Raw genomic sequence first — 23,922 nt, 5'->3', positions numbered from 1 at the left:
TAGCTGTTGTTTTTTAAGTTGTGATGTCAGTAAAAAAGACCAATATTCATGCAGGAATATATGTACAAGGCTCTTATGAGAATGTAATTTTTGCAGAGTCTGACGTACATCACTGCTGGGCATTTGCTTATGAGCAGCCTGGCAATGGCCTGTAGGGGCCTTGGGCATCTGGCTTGTACCTGCCCTGTGTGGTGAGAACCTGGAAGAGATGTCTAAGAGAAAGCTTAGAAGAGTTGTTTTTGAAGATGAAGGATGAACGAAGACAGCTTTGTGTCGGATAGAAAACCTTGTCCTGCAAGGAAAATGCTTGAGGAAAACCTGGGCTGAGCCAGAGCAGCTGCTTTGTAGGCCCTGAGAAAGGGCCACTAGGACGGTCTGGAGATCCTGCTCGCTGAGGGGTTCGGTGGCTTTGCAGGCAGATGGCACATCTTACTGTGGCTGTGGTGAAACTGCTGTGCAAGCATATGCTGGGAATTGATTCATTTCTCCAGGCAAGGCACGAGACGTGGAGAGCTCTTCATCTCTGCTGTAGAAAGGTTTCAGCTTTTTCCAATAACAGTTCTTTAAATAGGAGTGCTAGCATGCAATCAGCAAACTAGTGTCCTTGCTGAGGACTGGAAAGACATGTTTACTGGGTGAAGTTCAGCCACTGGGTGTTTCCAAGTTTTGAACTGCTGGATCTGACTTCTGGGAAGTCAAATGGAGTGACCCTGTGAGTGTGGAGGTGGACGACACAGCGTCACAGCTGGCACACTCGGGCTCTGAGCACTTCGAGCTCCCCCCCGGGAGCTGTAGATGGCTTTTGCTACGGTTGTTTGGTCTGTTCAGCTCCTGTGCCTACAACCATTGTTAAAACCCACAGAGCTCCTTTTGCCAAGGTTGTCCTGACATTGTTTCTCAGTAGCGCTGGTGCTGCCAGACTACCTGCTGCACACAGCTACGTGTTTACCGTCTTGCTGTGAAAGTTCAGTATTGTACTTTTGCCAACATAAAGAGCCTGCCTGGGTAAACCTTTGCCTGCCACTTAACGCTTGAGCAAGATCTTCTCAGAGCCCATGGACAATATAAATTTTTAGACATATTGCTGTATTTTTGAAAGATATTTTGGTTCAGAAGAAGACTTGGCAGACACAGAAGGTGACATTGCTGCTGGGCTCTGGATAAGAAAATGAGGTGAGTACTGTACAACAGCTAAGGCAAATATGGAGGTGCAGCAACCAATTTTTCATATTTTAAACAATGTAAGTGCTGCAGAGGATGTGAACCTGATTTCAGCCTGCTCACATGCTGAAGCAGGGCTCTTCTTTCTCCTTCTTTCTTGATCCCTCTCCCAGTATGTATTTTTGCACTAATATGTCTTTCACTTTGTGCCTTTATTGTTTGCTTTTTTAATGCTTAGATTCCATCTGCTGTTTCTTGCTGTGAGACACCTAAATTGTTTGGGGTTTTTTCTCCTGGTTTATGTTCCGTATGCTGTATCTGATGGGAAGTGGGATTTTTGAAGGCTGCAAGAAAAAAATTCTAAAGGGCTGGCAGTCTCTAAGTTAATTTTGTGAAGTTACATGGTATGTGGCGATTGCTGGGTGCTGCCTTCTCCCTTGCTGATTTGGACTTTGTGCCACTTCAGCAAAATCCTACTGAAGTCAATGGAAACAGAAGCAGAGGAACTTTTCAGTGGTCAACAGACAATATATGACTAAGCTCCAGCTCCCCTAAAGGGAGAGTTGCAGTGGAGGTGCAGTGTGGTGCAGATCCGGAGGAGTGTCTCAGGAGGTAGTGGAGGGGATGGTCTCTAAGCAGTTCAACCTTCACCACATAGTTCAGTACCAAAAGCACTGAGCATTTGCTACTTGCTTTTACTTTTCTTCCCATTGCTCAGCAACTCTGAAGAAAATGCCTAGAGGATTTTTAAATGTACCTTATATCTAAGAGTATGTAGAAAAGACTAGGGACCTGTTTCCAAATAGATTCCTGCTCAACCTCCTGCTTTTTTCCTCTGCTGCCTGTTTTCCTGCACCTGGAGGGGTTATCAGTAATTAGCATGGAGTCTCCATGGAGCACTTTTATTTCAAGTAGCATTTCACAGCAGATGTTTATGGAAAGCAGCAGTGTTTTGATGTGCAGTTTTAATTACTTGTCAGTTCAGCTTGGTTTTATTTGAGCCTGCATACCTATAAAGGCTGAACAAAGATCTGTCAGTGTTAACAAAACAGGTAGGCCTGGAGAGTCAAAAATGTGCAGGTGACATTGCTGATGTTAACAGCACTGGGTAGTTAGTTGGGGTAGGGTGTTTTTTTTGCTATAGATACTCTGACTCACTGCTTTGGATGGCAAGTGTACAATTTAAAATCCTTTTACTTATGACTGCACAACATCTAGCCCCTGAAATAATTACTTGGGCCTACCTCACTGCAGATTTTTTCCTAGGAGATCACCTGAGAATATGGCATTTTATTAAACATGGAAAGGGCCCTAAATGACTGCTTTGAGGCTGTAATTTAATCTTATATGTGACAGTTTTATCCTATCATTTCCCTTGGTGTGTCCTTTTCCCTTCATTTCCTACCCTTTCTCTCTGAAATCTCATTTGATTGGGAATTTTGGGTATTTGACTGGGGATTCGTGGATGTTCACTGCAATGCAAGCATTGTCCTTGCACGTGCAGTAAATTCAGTGTGCTCCAAGTGTGTTGGAATTTATTGTGCAAGGCCCTGACCCAAAATGAGGTCCTGAAAATCTCAGACAGATAAATAGCCCGGAAGTAGGTGTCATATGTCAGCTGGAGATGACTGTGTGATCACAGAAACTCTAACCTGTCAGTCTTGTTCCTTGGCATGTGCAGGGCAGCCCCCAGCAGGTCCCCTCTCCGTCCAAGAACAAGACAGCTGGGAGTTGGGGTCTGTGTGGATGGAAGCAGGACTATTCACCTCCTGAGGGTAGTGGAGAAGGAGTATTGCAGAGGTAGGCACAAGTTGTGGGGATGGGCAGAGAGAAGAAAAGTGGGTATTAGATGCCAGCCATAACCCTCTCTCTACACACTGGAGTATACAGAATTAATACGTTGATGTCTTAAGAGGTCCACCACATGTATTTCAGGTGCTCACCCTCTTAAAAGCTTTGATTACAGACTGAGGAAAGGAAGGAGGAAAAAGGAACAAATCATTAAACATGTAAAGCTATTAAGCAAGGCTTTAATTTATAGCAGTGTTTCTATTCCTGTTATTCCTGTGCCTTTAGAAGCTGAAAGCTTTTAAAAGGAACTTAATTTGTCACATTTGCATCTGACAGTGGTACTGAAGGTGAGCCCATTGCCATGCAGAAGGAATGGCAGAGTGCAGAGCTTATTTCTGATGACCACAGTGCCACCTCAATGGCAAATATCCAAAAGGGGAAAGGGAAAGAGTAACATGGAGGGTAGAGAAGCAGTTTGTGTCTGGTGCTGCCTGACTTGCAACTTCAGTGTTGGAGAGAGGCAGGAAGCACAGTCACATCAGCCAAGCTTAGGCTGGCTGAGCAGGGAGGCCAGGCTGTCCCAGCTGGGCTGCAGTTGTGCTACAACAGCTGCAACCTTGGAAAGCTAAACTAGGCGTAAGCAGAAGGCAGAAGGATATAGAAGAAGGTGGCAAAGGCATAGGAGGATGGGTGCTGGGGGTGCTGGGAAGGTTTCCAGCAGCCCAGCGTGACATCCCAGGCAAACCTTTCAAGTTCTTTGCCTCTCAGGCTATGACAAAGCCATGTGTTGGATCACAAGTTTTGGGAAAAAGCATCTGCTCCACTGGATCACAAGATGGGGGAGTGACCACAGCTCAAGGCTGTGGCTGATGGGGAGGAACCAGGACCTAGCAAGGCTCCTTTTGTGGCAGACGTGCCCTGTAGCTACAAACCCACAGTGGGAGAAAGCTTTGGCTCTTCCCAGCTAATATAAGCTACAGATTGGACTATTGGAGAATGTGGAGTGAGGGCTGGAGGTTGCTGGATCTGCATGGATGCACTGCCACACTGGGGAAAGGTAAAGGCCACTAGTTCATGAAGATGACTAAGGCCCCTTGGTTCCTCATATGGGCATGGTCCTACAACGACAGAGCTTGGCTGTTTCACCCCACTTGCTTTCCTGGCACCAGGGTCAAATTAAGGATGGGTGATGGCTGTAAAAGCCCATCCTTTCCTGTATTTGTGTTCCTAAACTAATCCTCATTTCCAGCATGTTGGCTTTGGGTAATTGATTTCTGGTTTCTCCCACCTCTGACTTTTCAGTCAGGCTTAATTGCCAGGACTGTATTAGCTGGTCATTTAGTTGGAGCTAACCAAATAATTTTTTTTCTGCTGACCTTAATATCTCTTTTATACAGCAGGCTGAGTTAGAGTACTCTCCCTTCAGTGAATCTGTAGTACAGGCTTTAGTGCAGACCATTAATCTTAACTTGGAGTGATTGGATGACTTATTAATATTAGGGAAGGTCATATCAATATCTACCTGTGAACTGTAAATTTAACTGTGAGGTTTTTTGGTAGCTTACTATTTATGGGCTCCCTAAGAATATGAATCAGGTTGTGTTTTGAACAAGGAAAAGAATAAATTATTCAAAAACTTGGACATTTACAGGGGATGACAACAGGAGCTAGATCACTCTTTCATGGCACTATGAAAATGGCATGTACTATGTATTATTTTCTCCAGAACTTACCTCACTAGTCAGCAGTGACACAGATAAGTCAGCAGCAATGATGAATGCAGCAAATTTATGAGGGAAAGTAGCCTGTTCTTTTTTTTTAATAAAACCCCAAAAACCAACAAACAAAACCAAGTACGTAATGACCACCCCCACTCCCATCTCCCAACACAAAAGACATACACATACAATAAACCTATATGAAAGAGTCTGGTTGTAACGGCTATGGGGGTAAAGTGCAAGATTGTTCACTGAGCTGTGAATCCATTTCCTCTTCACTAGGGAGAAGGAACCCACATATCAACATGTAACAAGAAAAATCTCAGGAGAAATGTTATGCATTTTGTCTCATTTTGCTTGTCATTTTCCAAGCATGTTTTTGTTTTGTTGAAGAAGTAGGATTATTTGTGGAGTATCAGCTCATTGTCAGCAGGCAATTCTCAGAGTTAATTTTAAGAGAACAGCACTTTGAAGCAATCTCACATTTGGAGGTGTAGATCCCTGTGAGAGTGGCTGCAGCTGTGACTTCTGCAATCTCCTCTGACCATGAGGTATGTTACGGGATCAGTTCTGTTTTGAGACCTATGTAGTCCTTACTGCTGACCATATATGGAAATAGTAATTTTAGTAATACTTGTCATTTTGGGTTAGTGCACGTAAATTTGATGCGTGAAATGAGCCAGGGAAAGCAAGCAGCTAAGTGATGTCTGCATGCTTTTGTCGTAGAGTCTTCCACTTCGGTTCTGGGGATGCCACTCCTGAATTTTCTCTCTTGATTTTTGTTTTAAGTGTGTTTTTGTTCCAGTGTTGGGAAAAAAACAGTCCTTGGATCTCCTTGTTGTGGGAGTGAAATATGTTGTTTGCTCTTCGCAATAGGGATTCTCTAGACAGTTTAAAAAGAAAACAAACTCCAACTAAACATAAAAAAACACCTCTAAAAACATGCCTGAAATCTCTGGCCTTTTTTAAACTGTGAATCCTGCTGTGCAGATGCTTGCTGCTCCTGAATGTTGGAGCTAAAATGAAACATACCTTGTTCTCTCTCTTTGAGCAAGTTCAGCACATGTTAAGGGAATCAGAGGAGCAGTATTTTGGCACAAGCACCCCAAATCTTAACACATGTACACACGCTGCTTGATGTTTCATTTCAGGTTATAAACTGGATTACAACATGCTTTCACCCTGTGGGCATTGTCCAGGGAAACCAGGCTGGATCTGTCTGATGCATAAAACCAATCTGGCTAAATGATCACCAAGTGGAAAGTAAAGAATGTATGCAGAATTTGAATTTTTAACAGGAATTTAGCTTACATTTCAGTCATGCTAACTGATTATTAATACTATTTACCTCATCAATTCAAGAATGGAATAAATATTATATTCTGGAAACTGTGCTTAAAGATCTTAGGGCAACATTTAAAACTTCTCAAATAACTATATCTGCCCTAATTAAGTCAGGGTAGCACAGACAGTGTTTAGGCTGCACATGTTTTCTTCTTGATGCAAATGGAGCTTTGTATCCTTTTATTTGTGGGAAGCTTTGTTAGCCTCAGTTAGCTGAAATACTTGCATATGATTTGTTTTTTCAAAAGAAAAGATACACTGTATATAGAGATGCAAATACTACCTTGTCTGCAAAACCCACCAGCTGTTATACTGGAAGACAAAGCTAATTCTATGTTGCTTTACTTCAGTAGTGTCTGTGTATTCACAAGCAGCTTTTCAACAACCTTCTCTGCATAGCTGAAAAATAGCAGGGACCAAATTTCTATTTGATTCCTTTGGTAACAGCCTAGTAAAATCGGAGTTGATCCGTGATTTTAAGAAAAATTTAAGCAAGCAAATATATTGACTGTGAGAATACACATTTTTATTAATGTTTGTAGAATTTTGAACAGTGTTAGCTTTGATTCTCACATTCCTTGAATATGAGTTTACTAATTGCTGACTTGAATATTTGACTTGAGTTTGAGTCAGGTCAAATATGTGGCTCTGTAGTAGAAGAAGCTGCTGCTGTTTGTGTGTCAGTAGCACAGCTTTCTGAAAAGGCTCTTTGCTTCTGCTTTAAACATCTGGGGAGACAAAGAGCATTTGTGGGGTCTTTTGTTGCTGCTGAAAGTTGGAGCGGGGAAGAATTACATTCCAAGAAATACTCTGAATCTGGAAAAATCAGGGTGGAATAATTAAGTATTAAGCTTTATCTTCTTTATAAACGAAAGTGCTTTCGTTTCATCTGTGATGGCTCCCCTGGTAATGGATGTTATGTAATATTTACTCTCCCCTTCAGAGTTAAATCCTTTTTCCGATTTGTGAGTAATATTTGCATATGTATTTCTTAGCTGCATTGACATGCCAGATGCACAGTGGTAGCTGTCTCCGCCTGCTAATCCTGTAATAACATTCTGGTGACCAAATTCAATGGCCCTGCGCGGAGTCTCGGAACAGCTGATTGCTGAGTAGGGAGGAAAAAAAAATAACCCAGCGAATCTGGTTGCAGCTCTCTGCTGCATCCCCATCCCACAATCCCTTGCACCATTTGCTGCAGTCTTTCTACACAGGCTGAGTGAGAAAAAGATGTGCTAAATAAAGATTGATTGGTTTGAATCCTGAAGGGGTCTCCCACTTGTAAATCACCCCAGGGAAAAAAAATTCATGACGACTTCACTGGGCCTCCTCTTATTCTTCCATTTTTCTTTCCACCTGTCCTCTTCGTGGAATGGAGCGTCATTCCTTAGAGCACAAAATCTGTTGTGCATCTAATAATGACTATGCTGTGATAGGGATTCTTAAACAGTTTTACGCGTGAGGCTTGAAATATTAACAGATGATGGTTTGTTCGTTTGGATTACCACGGAACTGCAGCTCCGTTCCTGCAAGGATTTTATCCTCAGCACTGCACTGATTAAGCTATTTTTCTACAAAGATGGGTAGGTCTGAAATGCTCAAGTTTGCTTAGTATTATTCCTGGTGGCTGCTGCTGGGTTGTTCCTTCTGTTTTGGCCCCTTATCGTTCACTGCGCTTCTGCATGCTGTAGGAATGAAGAGGGTTGCTGTGTTTTAAACAAGGCACTAAGCTGACTGCAAGAGTGGGAGAGAGAGGAATGCAAATTTAGCTTATCAAGCCTTTTACACAAGTGGACTGTGTGGTGGTTATGATTATTAATTTGTTCAGTGTGTTCTAATTTTGGGGCTGCTGCTAGAAATGGCTTGAATCTGTTTATTCCTAAAGACTGTGGACAGGTGATCTATCTGTTTTAAGGACTTTTAAGCCCCAGCTCTCCCAGTCCTTGAAGTAACATTATTGAGGTTCCCCACCCTTTCTTATGGCTCTCGAGGCCTAACTGTTCCTTTGGAAACGTTGCTATTGGAAACCTATTCATTCATAATACATGAATAGACCCTCTGGGTTGTGAACACCATTGATAAGAAGAGGATGAACAAGCTGCAAGCAATTTGTTCTCCTCAGGCTGTACTTTCAGGCTAGTTGCACCTCTGGCTGGGTGGATTTCAGTGATAGCAGTGTATCAGCAACACAGAATTCTACTCTTTCAGGAATAAAATCCTGAGAACCAAACAATTATAAGTTTCCCCAATGTCTTTTTGTTGGCCAGGCCATGGAAACTAATACAGGATTTGATAACTGTTCAGGAATTCCAGAGCTCGTTTGAAGATACCTGTAGGAAGGGTGCACTTTCGTTATTATATGTTTCTACCTACCTGAAACAACTATTCTGGAACTGTTATTTGTGTTTTTTCTTTTCACCGTTTTCTAATGCTAGAGGAAGTTCCTTTCATATGGGTGGGGCCGCACCCTGAAAGCATGCATGCATAGCGGGGCAAGGATTTCCACTAGCTTAGAGAGCCATTGTGTTCTCCTTTCTTTGCTATATAGTGTATAGTGTATGAAAAATGATAGTCATATCTCCAAGCAGAAGGAAAAAGAACAATGTTATTTTTGGGGTGGCTGGGAAGATAGCAATCCTTGAACCTCAAAGGAATGACAAAGGGGTACATTTCCTGCACTTGATTTAGCAAACCTGAACTGAGTGTGTGTGTCTTACAGATAAATGGGTGGGAGGTTATATCATTTTTGGTGCAACGTTTTATAAACCATGTTTAAATTATGAAGTGTAACTATATTGAGTACTGATACACTTATTTTCAAAGCTCGTGCTTCAGCTACTCTTTATTAGCTTGTGAGACATTATGAGCCTCTGAAAAGCATCAGTTTCTCAGCTCAGAAGATGCTACTAGAAAAAAGAACATTTTTCTTGTAAAAGTAGTGTTTCTTTGCAAAATCCCCCACTGCTAGTACATCTGAAAATTAGGCTGCTGTTTTGAGGAACTGCTGCAAGCATAGCAGTAAATCAGAAAAAATACTGTGGTGAAATTCAAAGGCATTGTCCAAAATGTTCAGCTTTTCCTCAAATAGTCTGATTGTACAGTTACTTTCATTAAGTAAATACGCAAAATCATCCTTCTCATAACTACATCATCAAAATTGCATCAAAGGTGGAGTTGGCTCAGAGAAGCTGCAGAATCCTGCAAATCCCATACTCAATTTTTTTTTTAAATGAACCACTTAAGAAGTTGTATCAGGTAATGCTCAAAGCCACTAATGTATTGATGAAATTCTGTTTCCAGGTGCATGTTTTAAACCTGATTTATGTGAGCACAGTGAATAAATGACAATCATGGCCTCCTGCGTTTCAGACAAAACCCAGAATGTTAAAAGCACTTTATTTCTGAGTCTTTAATGGTTTCTTTCAATGACAAAGCTTAAAGCATGAACATTTGAAAAATAAAGTGGCTGGCATGAGCTAAGAATTACTTAATCTTGCAGTGAGATTGGGGGAACGTAAAAAAACTAAGATGAAGATCAGATTAAGTCAATGTTAATATTTTCAGGCAGCAGAAATTTTTCTTGTGTAACTGCTGTTTGCTGGTATAGCTCTACTTGATAAGCAAAAATACCTGGTTGGTAGAGAACTTTCTTCTGTTAAATGACAGGCAGCATTCACCGGAGACCTATTCTTTCATATCTTAAGTACGTTTTTTTTCCCAGTAGTCTGTAACAAAAGTCTATAACAAAAAAATTATACTGTTTGTGTGTCCAATTTGGAAATCGTGCTTTTGATAAGAAGTCATCCTGCTTCTGATTATCTTCCCTGTTTTGTATGGGTTGCTGCCCCTAACATTTGGGGAGGGAAAGTGGGAGGCAAACACAGCTGTGTCAGTGGTGAAATGAATTTTCTTTTGAAATACATCACTGATGTTCCGCATGTTATGCTGCCAAGTGTATGAATATGTTAATGTGTATTTGATTGTCTGCTCTTTCTACTCCGTTTTGTAAAAGCTATATATTTTGGTTCCACGCCTTGTAAAGCCGTCTTTAACACAAGCTTGTAGTGTGGTTTCCTAACTGATCTCCTAAGGTTTATTGTGTGTGATTTATGGCATTTAAATAGGAAAAATTAATTTGGGTTTATGTAATACTCACATTTTATCTTACTATGGGAAAAGAAATTTTAAAAATTATTAAAAATTATTTAAAAATACATGAAAATATTATCAATCCTGAAATCATGCATTTTTGGGTCATGTACTCATATTTTATTAATATTAAAACAATTGTTACCATTGCAGTTTCCCCTTTATTGGGGAAAAAAAGGAAACAAAAGGGCCTGCTGTGAGTGTTTTCCATTGAATTAAATGTCAGTTACCACTGTTGGGTTGTGAGTAACTTTATGCTGCTGTATTTGCTAGCATAGAACCAATGACCCAGGAACCTGTTATCAGGAAAATCAGTATAGCATGATCCATAATCACTGTCATTATGCTAAAAACAGCCACTTGCTCAGTGTAGTAAGTAAACCATACCAGCATGGCTAAATACACAGCTCAGCATGGCTCAGGTCTGACAGATTAGTGTGCCATGCATTCAAGCACAGGAAGAAGATCTGATGTAACACTGATGATAAAATGCTACCCAGGTCATGCAAATCATTGTGGAATTGAGTGACCTTTGAATGAGTGTGATCAGCACAGAGGCAGAGGGCTTATTATTTCTGTCTTGGAAAGCCCGAACTGCCCTCAAGCTAGATCTCAAACTGCCTGAAATGGGTGGCTAAAAATGGTAGAAATTGTTTAGGGAAGAAGTCAGACCCTCAGCAGTGTACCTGAAGTGAAGAAGTCCAGCTGGGCTTGCTGCTCACAGACAAGAGGAGCCCCTGTCAGCTGTGGGTGCGGGAGGATTGTCAGAACTCGGTGCTGTGACAGAGTCGCTGCGATCAGCTCCCCGGGGAGCGAGCCTGTGCCTCCCAGCACTCCAGACTGCTGGAAACGCTGATGGAGAGGAGTTCTAGCTGGGCCACCCTGCCAGGGCCTCTGCATGCCAGGTTTTCCTGAATTATTTTAGCAGGCAGTTCTCTAAGGGTGTTTCCTTCCTTTTCCTCCTGTCTTCTCTTTCCACGTATTAATTCTGTTGGCTATAATCTGTACCTCCAGCTGAAAAGAAATTAAGTTTTTCTCTCTGGTGCCTTGTGCCAGGACAGGAGGTGTTCCAAGCCTGCAATTTTAATTCTGTCAGTCACTAGACTTTTTTCTTACCCTTTTATTTCATGCTTTTTATGCCAGAAGAGTCTTTAGTCCTAGAAATGCGATTCTTACTACAACTTCTGCCTATAATGCCATTTTTCTTGCATTTATAATTTGGATGTGCTTCATGTATCGTTCACCCTAACTTTGCTGAATCTCAGCAGCTATCAGTTGCTTCTTGTTTGTTTTGTTTCTTTTATCATTTCACCTATCTCACCCTTGTTGCTGATGCAGAATTTGAGCATTCCCTTCCCAGGGGCTGGCTGGTTCTGGAGTTTCCTTCTTGGGGGCTTCTTGGAGTCCAAATCTACCATATTTTTAGCAATACCAGCACTGATAAGTGAAAAAAATTGTTAGGTGAACCATTTTCGAACTGTGATGCCGCCATTTGACTTGCTGGTGCAGTTCCAGTTTAAGCATTTTTCCAGCAGTACTGTAGATGTAAGAAATCCGATGTTTGTTAGCACTGACTGAACCTACTGGTCCAAGAACGTTTTTATCATGGGATTTCTTTAAAACCAGACATCCCTGGAACTCTTTCAGTCCAGAGGCAGCATGCCTTTCACTATTTCTTCTCACACTGAGGTGGTGTAGACTTGGCAGACTATTACCCAGGCTCTTATCAGTGATAAACCATTTTAGAAGTTTAATTCTTCACTGTTTTAGTTTTATATGGAAATATGAATTCCTGCATAAGGATGAAACATAAGTGAATCAGTAATTGATTTTTTTATTTCATGGAGTTTATAAGCCATTTTTCTTCTCTTCTTTTCCCCACCCCGATCCAGCAGTGTGCAGGGTAGAAGGGAACAGGACCCATATGTCAGTGGTCTAGGATGGCCAGTGAAGGCTCCAACATCCCAAGTCCTGTGGTCCGTCAGATTGACAAGCAGTTTCTGATTTGCAGCATATGCCTGGACCGCTACAAGAACCCCAAAGTACTTCCCTGCCTGCATACTTTCTGTGAGAGGTAAGTCCTTTCCTCATGTGGTGTCTTGGTATTTGTGCTGTGCGGCAAGCATGGAACAAGGCATCCTTTAGTGGAGGGAGACTTTTCTCTTTACTTGTAAAGGACATGTTAAGACATGATAAAGTCTGGGAAGGCTGAAGAGGCGGGGCTGTAGGAAAAGAAATTTGTGTCAGGCAGGAAGAAGAGACAGCAGTGAAATATTTGGAATACATTCCTTTTATGCAAGAGTAAACAAAAAGTAAATCCAATTAAGCTAATGGATACAGTTACAACAATGTGAAAGGTGATGACAGCCAGAATTTGGACCTCAAGTTAATGGTCTCATATTTATCCCGATTAGCTTATAATTGGAAACAATAAAGAACGTTCTTTGTTGATTTACTAAGCCAAGAAATAATTATCCGATCCTTTAATGTCCAAGCCTTAGACATGATATATACATTATTAATAACCTATGATTAAATGTCTTCATTATTCTGCAGCTTGGTTGACTGAAGTGGAAAAACTGTATGAAAAGAGATGTGATAAAACAGCAACCTGCCTTTTACTGTGTTCAGCTGAATGAACTGAATATGCATAATGATACCTCAATGTTGTATTATCCATCAAATGGTGGGGAAAATACAGCATCTGCAGAAAAGTTATCTGAAGAATTAGTGGTTAGAGTTCTTTATCTGATGATGGGATGCAGCTCTTTGGATTATATATTGAATGGCAGGACAATTTTAATAAATGGTATGTGGTGTGAACACTTATTTAATTTAGGAGATTTATACCTCTTAGTTAGAATTGTGGTGTGAATATTTAACTTTGCACAGGGTGCAAGAAAAACTGTGGATATCTGAGTGTGCCAGATGAACTGGTCTTTTGTAGAAGAGTAGGATATCCTGGCATAAAGGAAGGCAGCAGTGACACTCTTGCTGAAGTCATTGGAGACAAGATTTTCACCATCATGTGTTAAGTTTCATGACTTCAGTTCATGTGTGAAACCTAAGGTCAGCTTCTGGTTTTCACCGTAATCCTCTTATGTTGATCTGGTTATGGAGAGAGGCTGGAAGAACTCTTCCAGTGTACTGCTGAGGTGCAAAGCCTAAGCTCTCCTTTCAGAAAGCCCGTACCAGGGAGTCAGGAGGAGAGCTGCCAAGGAGGATGAAGAGTGGTGCAACTGAAGCCCTTGGAAATGGATAAGAGCTGTGTGAGGTCACACTTTCTCATGAGAAATTTTGTGTAGCACTGCTTCCCTTAAGAACTGCATTCTGCAAAGCTTCCTCTGCTTATAGGACTATACTGAATGGAGTATATTGCAACTATATGTTGCATGCCCAGCAGGTGTGAATTTCATTTTCAAGGCCCAAAGTGGCATTAACTGTCACCTAGGCCAATCTGCTGCATATTGTTGATCACATAACTTTTGTGTCAGATTTATATTCTGTGAAATTTATTTAAAAAAAAAAATCCCAACACCAACCCCACCTCCCCCAAATTAAACACAAACAAAAATCTCCTCCAAAACTCCTCTTAACATAAACAGTGATAACCTAGGATGTACTTCCCTATGTAGTAAAGAAAGCTCTGTTGGTTCTGGCTAGCTGCCAAATAACTTTCCTAATTGAAATAAATGAAAAAATGTCCCTTGGTTTCATTGGGACCATGTTTTACTTCTGAAATACTAAACCCATAAATACAAGTTAATAAAGGAGATTCTGTTGAAAAGACAAGGGTCAAACACTGGTTAGTCAGTTAAAGACACAGGCTCAAATACTTGATGCAACTTCATGTCTGTCAAACTTTATCTGATAGTTTATAATTTTTACTGTCCTGTGAGCAGGATGCTGTAGATGTCTGGAAGCATGAATCAACTGCAGAAAAATCTCTAAAAAGGGCATATAACTCTTGGAGTGATATCAGCTTATTGAACTTTTTTTCATGTGGCAGAGGAAAAAAAGTTTAAAGGAAAAAAATTATTCCCCATAATCACTTTTACTTCTGAAGCCTGTAGATGTGCCTTTCCTTTTATAATTAGGGGTAGCACTATTTCAAACTAGTTCTTTAACTGAAGGAAATGGGGTTTTTTTCCTCTCTGATGATACTTTTTCTTTCTCTCCCCTTCCACCTCCCTTCCCCATAGGTGTTTACAGAATTACATTCCAGCCCATAGCTTAACCCTTTCTTGCCCCGTGTGCCGCCAGACCTCCATTCTGCCAGAGAAAGGGGTTTCTGCACTCCAAAACAACTTCTTTATTACCAACCTGATGGATGTCCTGCAACGAACGCCGGACAACAGCATTGAGGAGTCCTCCATCTTGGAGACTGTCACTGCTGTTGCTGCAGGCAAACCACTCTCCTGCCCTAATCATGATGGAAATGTAAGTGAGACGACCTCCTGTGATATGTACAGGTATTGATATGAGCTGATTTGTCTGGGTTTCATGGATATTTTGTTCTAAAAAGATAGCAGGGGAAGTGGAATCACACTAATTCTTTGATTTTATGATATGTCAACAAAATACAAGTGATTTTTCAAATTAACACAGATGTTCTTAGTGGAGCGTCTTAGAGTAGTCAGGATATTATTTCATCCTACCAATCATCTGGGATGATACTGTCTTTTAGCACATTTGGTAACAATTGTTGTCCTGCAAGCACTGAACCTTGTGACTTTACCTCTTTGGGTTGGGTTTCCTTAGCTCTCTTGCTTGTAGCATCAAATATTGCTGTGGGGACCTTTGTGTTTAGACAATATGTGACAGGGAACTTATAAGCTTAACTCACCTGCACATTTAGGCAGTACCAAAAGGCATGTGAACATATTAACATGGAGCCAAATAAAAGTGATCTCTAGCTGAGGATGCTTTGGGTCAGCACAGGCTAGTAATGGAGAGCTTCTATTTATCTGCAGTGTTTTGTGCATCTCACGTATTAGTCTTTTGAGGCTGCCTTTTTTTCCCTTCACCTACTCTTTTAACCAAACATGTCCCCACATACATCCTCAAATCATATCAGTGAATTCATTGGCAAGTACCCCCAACTGAGTAACTATTCACAGATTGATGCAAGAACAGCTCTAACTCTGCTTACTTCACAATTTTCAGTGCTAACCTCTGTGACTTCATGATAGGCATATGAGCTCCTGATTTATAGCTAGGCTTATGCAACATGTAAGTAAACGACATTACAAAGCTCAGCAATGCTGTGTTGCATACTGACTGCTGTGCTTCTATGCAAGCCAAGAAATATGTACCAGTAGTTTAAGACAACTTTCTGGGGACTGTTTTATTTGATACTTAGTGTATGTATATCAGTTGTATAGGAATAATTCAGCTGATAGGTAACAATTACTGTAACAGAGGAATAGCTCAGTTTCCTCTCCTTTGCTGACCTGTGAGAATTAGGTGGACTTGTAGAACTGATTTGCTGCACACTCTGGTTAATGAATAACTGGTGTAACTTTTTTAATGTGTACTATACCTGTGTTTGTGTAGTGGTTACTGATTAATAAATTCCTAGTTTTTATTTGAATTCTATTTCCTCTCTTTAAAGTGAATCATAGTTCTTTTTTGACATAGCCACTGTGATAGGAGCCATCCGATTGTGAAATGCAGAAGAAAAATCAAAATGAAGGTGTTACTTGTTTTGCATTTTAAATTATCAGCTGATTATTCTTAAGGTGCGCTTAGAAAGAAATGGTTTGCCTACAATTAAAAATATGCCACCTTATACCTCTTTAGAACTCCTTTCTTAGGGAAAGGGGGATTTGTAAGTCCTCTAAACCAAACTGACTTGGCTTGCCTTGAAACACAGCATGCATTTTAGGATCCTGATAGTGTGTGATGGGAATATCTTCTCACTTCAGTAAGTATCTGGGAGATCGGAGTTGGGGATAGGCTGAGGATTACTCCAATTTAAAGTTTTGTGGAACTAGGAAATGAAAAGCTAAATGGCACACATTAGTCCTTGTAATGGGGAGAGCTGCTTGAGGCTGGCCAGGTGGGACTGGCTGAAGAGCAGGGTGCACAGGCCAAGGTGCTGGGCACCTTAGGCATCACTGAGGAACGGATTTTGCTGGCTTCATAGGTACAGAACATGAGGGCACTGCATGGCAAGTAGGTTAGCTATTAGGAAATGGTTCTTCACACAGAGGGTGGTTGGGCACTGGAACAAGCTCCCCAGGGAAGCGGTCACAGCACCAAGCCTGACAGAATTCAAGAAGCGTTTGAACAATGCTGTCGGGCATGTGGTGTGATTCCTGGGACTGTCCTGTGCAGGCCCAGGAGTTGGACTTCAATGATCCTTGTCAGTCCCTTCCAACTTAGGGTATTCTATGATTCTGTGATTCTAAATGCCTGGCTGCTAGTAGCTTTTCAGGGGGCTTTAGGAAGTGAAAGAGGATTGAGCTGGTAGCTGGAGAATGCCATCACAGAACCAGCAGTCATTATGCATTGAATCCTCCCTCCATTAATTTTTACATATTGCTTGGGGTAGGGTCAGACCCACTGTATTTTTACCATTTGCATGAAGTATATTTCTTTTAAATATTACCAGATTTTCTTCGTATTAGCTTGGAAATCAGTTTCTGTTTAAACAAGTTTTTTCAGTCATTTGAGCCATGCTGGATTTAAATCTCTGATTAAAATCACATAGAAACTGATGCACAGATACTTTCTTATTAATTTACCTGTCTGCTTGTAATTTAGCCTTCCTCAGGCCATGTAGGTTAGATATTTTCCCTTTCAGTTGGTCTTTTATTCCCGTCACCCATATTTTCCATATGTGTGTGTGTGCATTCTATTCCTTCTGTGCACATCCTCTCATCCTCCATTGTGGAATCTTTGTTCTGTGTGTTCTTATGAAAAATGAAACTTAGCTTGTAGTATCTTAACATGAGAGATGGCTTCCTGTGCTTGAAGTATAAACAAATGCTTCCTCATATTGACCCAACACAGAGCACAAATGTATGTTCTTGTAAGTCGGGGTAATAGGGCACATGTGGAACTTCTGAACCAACCAGAAGATTTTTACCTTCTACCTACACATTAAAATAAGATTGGCTTTATTCTCAGCTGCTAAACATCTGCAGCTCTTGTTGTGTATAAGCATCCTGGATCCTAACATTGATCCATGATCATTTAGGGGCAGCTACAGCAGCCAGGACAGGGAAGGCTATGAAATTCTAGCTCCATTACTTCATAGTATGTAATGTGTGGTGTGGACTCTTTGCAGTCACCCATCCTGAAAAGTCCATGCTTGGGTTTTATTTGAATTTGTAGTGAAAACCAGCCCAGAACTGAGCATCCATGCTTTTACAGGGGCAATGTATTTTCTGTCTATGAAGTGTAAGAAGAGAGGATACACAATATTTATTAAATGCTTGTAGCAAGAGAGCAGGCCTTAGCTCTGACTAACTTTTTCTCAGAAGATCACAGTATAGCTTGCCAACTTGACAGGCATAAGATTTTGTTTAAAAAACATTTCCTGAACTTGTGCAGGTGTTGCTTACTACCTGTATGCTTCTCTTAGAAAAATAAAAAAGCACCTATCCTTGATATTTCAATGAAGTGACTTCATACCATACCTTTTAAACCCTTGTTTTTTCTCCTCACCTCTGTACTTCCCACCATGTCACTTACTCGTGTATCCCATTAAAGTGTAATCTAATTCTATTCTGTACTCTGCAATATTCAGTGTGTCATTGAGGCCAAATAAAAAATGCAGAAAATCAGGGTTAGACTCTTAATGAGCATTAGAACTAATAAACTGAGCTCACTGCTGGCAAAATTTTGTTCTGCCTCACAGGGAACACTTAATATAGTTAGGAAGCAATAGTGTGACCAATACAATCATACCTGAATTGGAAAGTCATACAAGGGGTTTGGGTGGTTCCCTTCTATGTAAGCATATTGTTTAAGTCATGACAGTCTTACAAAAATATTCTAAAAATTTGCTTAAAGGTTTCAAGTTTACAGTATGGGTAAGGCGAAAGCTATGACTAGGCAGAGCAAACCCCCACATTCTAAATTTTATCAGATATCTCAAATGTACCCTCAGGTGATTCAAACTTATATTCTTCTAAAAGCTAAGGTACATGCTAGCCCTGGGACAGAGGAATTAAGCATGTGTGTGTGAGATGAGGAATGTGGAAAGCATGGAGCCTTTTTCTCTAGGCTGCTCTTTTAATTCAAACAAATAGAAAGCAGAGGATGAGCAATGTGATTTTAGAGAAGTGGGGCTTGTGATTGGTGAGAGCCTTTTCCTCAAGACCTAAACTTTGAAGGGCTGGAATTAGTGTGTCTTGACTTTGTGTAATCTAATTCAGAAGTACTTGCATCCTTGATTATGTAAATTTAAAAGTTTCTGTAAATTCAGTTTAATTACTGTAGTGAAGGTATGCATGGGTCTCCAGTTACATCATTGTGCTAAAATATGCTGGTCTGGTTTAAGGTGGGAGTTAGTGGATGGGATTTCAGAAACAGTGGGTATTATGTCACACGTCTTTACAGCTGATGGGAATGTTCTCATTAAATTCAGTGGAAATACAGCTGAAGCTGGTATTGGATGCCATAGTATATCCTGACCAAGAGCTCTCTTCAATTTGGAAAGGAGAGGTTCAGGCAAATGTCATTTTCTGAGTTATTTTGTAAAGCAAACCCGTTATAATGAAAAGCTTTCTGTGAATGTCACAAACTGTGATACCCTTGTTGGGCATGGAGGGGAGAGATGAAAAGCCAGCAATACATGTCTGTCTGTAGTTAGACATCAATCTTACCAGATTAAGAAATGCTAGAAAAAAATCTTAGCATATCAGCTTATCTAGACACTTGAAGCCTGAATTGTATTAATATTAGGGTTTCCTTCTCCTTCAGCTATGGCACAATCAAAAAATTTTAGTGGGAAATGAAAACTGTCTGTCTCAAAACATTTTGAATTTGACAACTATTTCTGTGCAGATATACACATTAGGTCTTTGTGGTCTGCTTGCTATTAACCATTCCTGTTACTGTATTACCATTTGTGTTTCTCTGGTGCATGAATAAAGAGGAAGAAAGTTGTTTGGGCTAAACTTCAATATGCTAATGAAATGCTTTCTTCATGATATATGTGGCTGCAAATATAATGATGTTTATTATAGGCTGTTCAGTAGGAAACAGAAATATTAAATTATTCTAATCACTGTCTCCAAAGATAAAAATATTGAATAAATACAGGGCTTGTTAAAATATCCTGAGCCTAAGCATTATATTATGAGGAGGCAGAAAGATGAACCCAGATGGACACTCATTCAAAATAAATGAAATTTTTTTGTCTGTATAAAAAGACTTCAGTTTCCTAATAAAATATTCTTCCTTTTGTTTTTTTCTGGTTGCAAGTTTTTGAAGCCTTTGAAAAGAATTTAAATCCTAAACTCTGCTTAACTAATTTCCTCTATGCGCTGTAAGAACGCATCACATCATAGTGCCTACCAAAGTAACTATCAGGCCTCGGGGGATCTATTACCATGAAACTGCTAAATTCACAGTGACTGGAGTAGTGTTGATGAGTATTGTAATTGTTTAAAAGGTCTACTTTTTTTTTTTTTCCCTTGCTGATATATTTGATGTTACACAGGTTATTTGGAGCAACTTTTAGCTTTTCTCTGAAGGGTCTTACACAAATGGCCAACAAATGACTAAACCCTCATTGCATGTGAATCCCATATCTTGTGAATTGAGATAAGAGGGAAGAATGGGAATAAGACCAAAAGGAGCTTATCAGAGGCAAATCTCTATTAATGCTAATAGCCACGTGCAAATCATGGTTCTTGCTTCCCCCTCCTTAATTCTCAAGATGCCAGCTTGGAGCAGCCAGCTACTTTGCATGGTACTCTTACAGTTTCCTCTGCTCACCTGTAAACAGCTGATTCTACACAACCATCTCACTGTCAACCAACATCTCCAGCACAACCCTCTTGTGTGAGATGTCTGAGTGCTAGAAGAGCACCAGCCGAATTATTCAAGATTCTGATGCTGTGTTCTGAATGCAAAAGAGCTGCCAAAGTCTTCCTTTGAAGCATATACTACAAGCTTCTTTATATCGTTTTAATAAGCCTAAAATGCTTTGTGCCCAAGGACTTCCTAGCTGTAAAAGGAAGTCTCATGCTGTATTTGCATATATGTGCATTATTTTGACTAACTTATGATTTTGGGCACAGCACTTCTGTCTTTCTTTCCCTTCATTAATATATTCAGAATTTGGGGTACCTATTATATGTAAAGATCTATTTTTATCTCTAGACAGCATCTTACTGAGAACATAACAGGTTCAAACAATCTCCTCCTCTTTCAAGTGTAGATCAGCATTCCTATTATAATCTCAGATATGAGGTTTTGATGGTTTTAAGGGATTAGTAAGGGATATGGAGATTTTCCCCTGCAGCAGGTTGGTTCATTTGGGGTGCTTTCCTCTAGCAAGTAAACATGCTGTTTGGTGAGTCCCGTCAAGTTTATGTTCCAGCAGAGTTTCTGTTACAAAAAACAACCTAAGTTTACACTTCCTGTGGCAGAACCCCTGGGAAGACTAAGGATCAAGTTAGTGAGGGTACTTGAATGCCCTGCTTTTTTGAGTTGTTTCACAGAGTACTTAAGACAGACACTAAAACTTACTATTACACAGTATAAAGATGATGTTAGGACCAGCACTGAAGTCCAGCATTGTTCACAGACTGCTGTTCTGATAGAATAAAATTCATTTAAACCAGCATTTTAATATGAAATATGTAAGAATAACAACCATCTTTTAGGCAGTAAATTATTAGTGTCTAAAAAAAGAGAAGCTTTGTCTCAGAGGTTGGATAATAACATGAGTTCAAGACCCAGTAAGATGTGCTTTGAATTGTGTTACTGCTGCCATGTTTGAATGTAGAGTTGTGCACTTTTCCAGGTGATGGAGTTTTACTGCCAGTCCTGTGAGACAGCTATGTGCCGGGAGTGCACAGAGGGAGAACACGCAGAGCATCCCACAGTACCACTCAAGGATGTGGTGGAGCAACACAAGGCTTCCCTCCAAGTCCAGTTGGATGCTGTCAACAAAAGGTGGGGAGACTCCACTGATTATTTTCCATTTTCAGTTCTGTCACTGGCTTCCTGTGTTAACTTGGGTAGATGTTTTAGTGTGCTGGTGCCATAGTGAGGCTAGCATAAAAAAAAATCCATTGAGTGTGATGTTAGAGAAAAGAGCAAAAGATTCCTATATGTCTTTTGCAAAACAGAGGCCATTAGAAATGCAAGTGTCCTCCAAAGAAGGGGCATAAAATGTTAAGGAGAAAACTACTATCCAGTTATGAATTTAATGATTGCTAAATAAATAATACTGGGTGCTAAAAAGACTAGTACAAACACTATGGTGCCAAAAAGACTAAAAAAACCATGAAAAAGTGAGGTAGATCTAGTTATATCTTCTGGAGTAGATATCATGTAGCATAAAGGATGGAGGATCCAATACTTCATTGTTGGTAGTGCCTAAAGTCTAATAGATTTGCATGAGGTAGGGCTGTGGCTTACCCTTATTTTATGAGACCAGACCCACTATGTGGTTATAAAATAAATGAACTTACTTCTGGGAAATGACTGAGTTTAAAGACAGCCTGCTGATTAGAGAGTTTCATTAAAAGATACCAGGGCAAGGGCCAATGTTTAATGACTTTTGAAACAGCAATCTTTGTAACGTAATTCCTCCCTCAGGCTTCCAGAGATCGACTCAGCACTTCATTTTATATCTGAAATCATACACCAGTTAACCAACCAAAAGGCTAGCATTGTAGATGACATTCATTCCACTTTTGATGAACTCCAGAAGACTTTAAATGTGCGAAAGAGCGTGCTGCTCATGGAACTGGAAGTGAATTATGGCCTTAAACACAAAGTAAGATGCATGTTTTGTTTCAATGAAAAGCTGCTAATTTAATCATCCAGTTTTTACAAATGATGCAGGATGTCACTTTGACAAATTGTGTCTGAGATCTAGAGAATAACTTTTTTGGGAAATCAAGTGCTGCAGAACCTTGCTTGTTGGTGCTCAGCCTTATAAGTGGAATACAGACCCTGCGTGGGCAGATAGCCCTTTGTGAATGGTGTGTGAGTGGGATCTAAAATGGCCAACACACTAAGTACGCATCTACTGAAAGCCAACATGCTGATGTGCAAATGACAGTAAGGGAACACCAAAGGAAAGTCTGAATTCTTGGGCTGCAATCCTATGAACCCCTCCATGAAGATACAGGCCAAACAATTTGTCCTGAATAAATGAGTAGGGCTTCCTGTTTTGCTTCAAAGCACTGCTTTCCTTTCCAGTACTTGGTAACGTATTGCATGTTAGATGTCATGAGTTGGAACACATTAAGATTGGAGGGACATCTCACTTTCTCAGAGGAATGCTGAGAGCAATAGATTCCAGAGCTGTATTCATACTTTTACTTCCTATCTGGATGATTGAATTTTGGGGTTTACCGCCTGTATTGTAGAGTAAGCTGCAGAGGAGGAAAACAGAAACCTGTACATTTTTACAAAAAGAAGCCTGTAGCCTGGTGGGTAGAGTTTTTGTTGAGGATTATTAAGTCTGAATCAGGAAAATGAAATTATTTAGTCCTTGTCTTCCTGGGCATCAGTTGTCTGTTTTATATAAAAGAAAAATTTCTTCCCTCAAAGTAGTCTTGAAAAGAAAATAACATCAACAACTGGAGTTTCAAGAGTGCCTGATAGTATTGGCATCTTTGGTCACTCTCTGCCATGACTGAGCAGCTTGACCATCTTCAGATGTCTGAAGTGGAGGAATGTTGCATTCCTGGATCTGGAACAGGCTTGATCATTAGGAAGGTCTTGAACTGCTAAACCTGTGAAAATGGAGGAATTCTAACATGTGCACAAGATGTGTACTTTTAGAAACAGAGGGAGCCCAAGACCACTGGGGCACAGAAGTTAGTCATCTCCAGAGCTAAGCAGCAGCTGAGAAGTTTTAGCATCAATAATTTGGACCCAGATCCCAGGTTCATCTAAATGTATTCAAGATATCCCACAAACATACTTTCTTAGCAAACAAATACATGTTGGGTGTGTACAAAGTTTACACTAGATAGAATATGATGTTAAATTATCTTATTGTTGTTGAAAGGGATTTAAAATAGTTTAGTAACTATTTTGAACATCAGAGAATCAAATTTTTGCAAAGTTGCACATAAGCAGTAAAAGAGGCATCTCCCCTCTTTGTATTTAAAAAAAGCAGTTGAAATTGGATTTTACTTTTGAATGAATAGTAGTCCTGCAAAATAATTCAAACCCAAATCTTCAATCATTCTGATCATACTTTTCAAAAATGAAAAAGTGAAAGATTGTCACTTTACTAAAAGAAAGTTGGCGATTCAGTTTCCAATGGATGAAAGAGGCCTTGTGTAAAATAGTCAAAGTACATTTTAAATAGTATTTATGTTAAGATTTAATATTTTCCATCTTTGTAATGAAAGAAAACTATCTTGAGAAAATATTGGTTTTAAAACATAGCTGCAAGTTGTCTTTCTCATAAATTTGTGATTTCTTATCCCAAGCATATGGGGTTTTGTCATATTGGGAAATTATTAGCTATGCACTCTCTTTAACTACTTATGCCCTTGACTAAAGACAAAGCAGATTAGAAATGCCTTGTATTGAATCCTGAGAGGTT

At 40.1% G+C, this 23,922-nt stretch overlaps 1 protein-coding gene across 16 annotated transcripts in view; it reads left to right on the top strand.

Moving 5' to 3' along the window:
* Positions 1–23,922, top strand: part of TRIM2 (tripartite motif containing 2) — a 93,570-nt gene that overhangs the window by 40,700 nt on the left and 28,948 nt on the right. For 7 of the 16 annotated variants that reach the window (XM_027676905.1, XM_027676895.1, XM_027676894.1 and 4 more), the window contains 4 exons: positions 12,056–12,237; positions 14,366–14,603; positions 21,151–21,302; positions 21,951–22,131. In XM_027676905.1, coding sequence (XP_027532706.1) covers positions 12,104–12,237; positions 14,366–14,603; positions 21,151–21,302; positions 21,951–22,131 — 705 coding nt within the window. In that variant the 5' untranslated portion in view covers positions 12,056–12,103. Of the gene's footprint in view, positions 1–785; positions 1,174–7,208; positions 7,598–12,055; positions 12,238–12,719; positions 12,973–14,365; positions 14,604–21,150; positions 21,303–21,950; positions 22,132–23,922 lie in introns of those variants that run through there. The other 9 variants (XM_027676897.1, XM_027676896.1, XM_027676906.1 and 6 more) reach the window with 6 other exon arrangements.

This window comes from Neopelma chrysocephalum, unplaced genomic scaffold, assembly GCF_003984885.1.
Source record: "Neopelma chrysocephalum unplaced genomic scaffold, ASM398488v2 Primary Assembly neopelma1_42b, whole genome shotgun sequence".
Lineage (NCBI taxonomy): Eukaryota > Metazoa > Chordata > Aves > Passeriformes > Pipridae > Neopelma > Neopelma chrysocephalum.
This window is presented reverse-complemented; position numbering and strand designations above follow the sequence as displayed.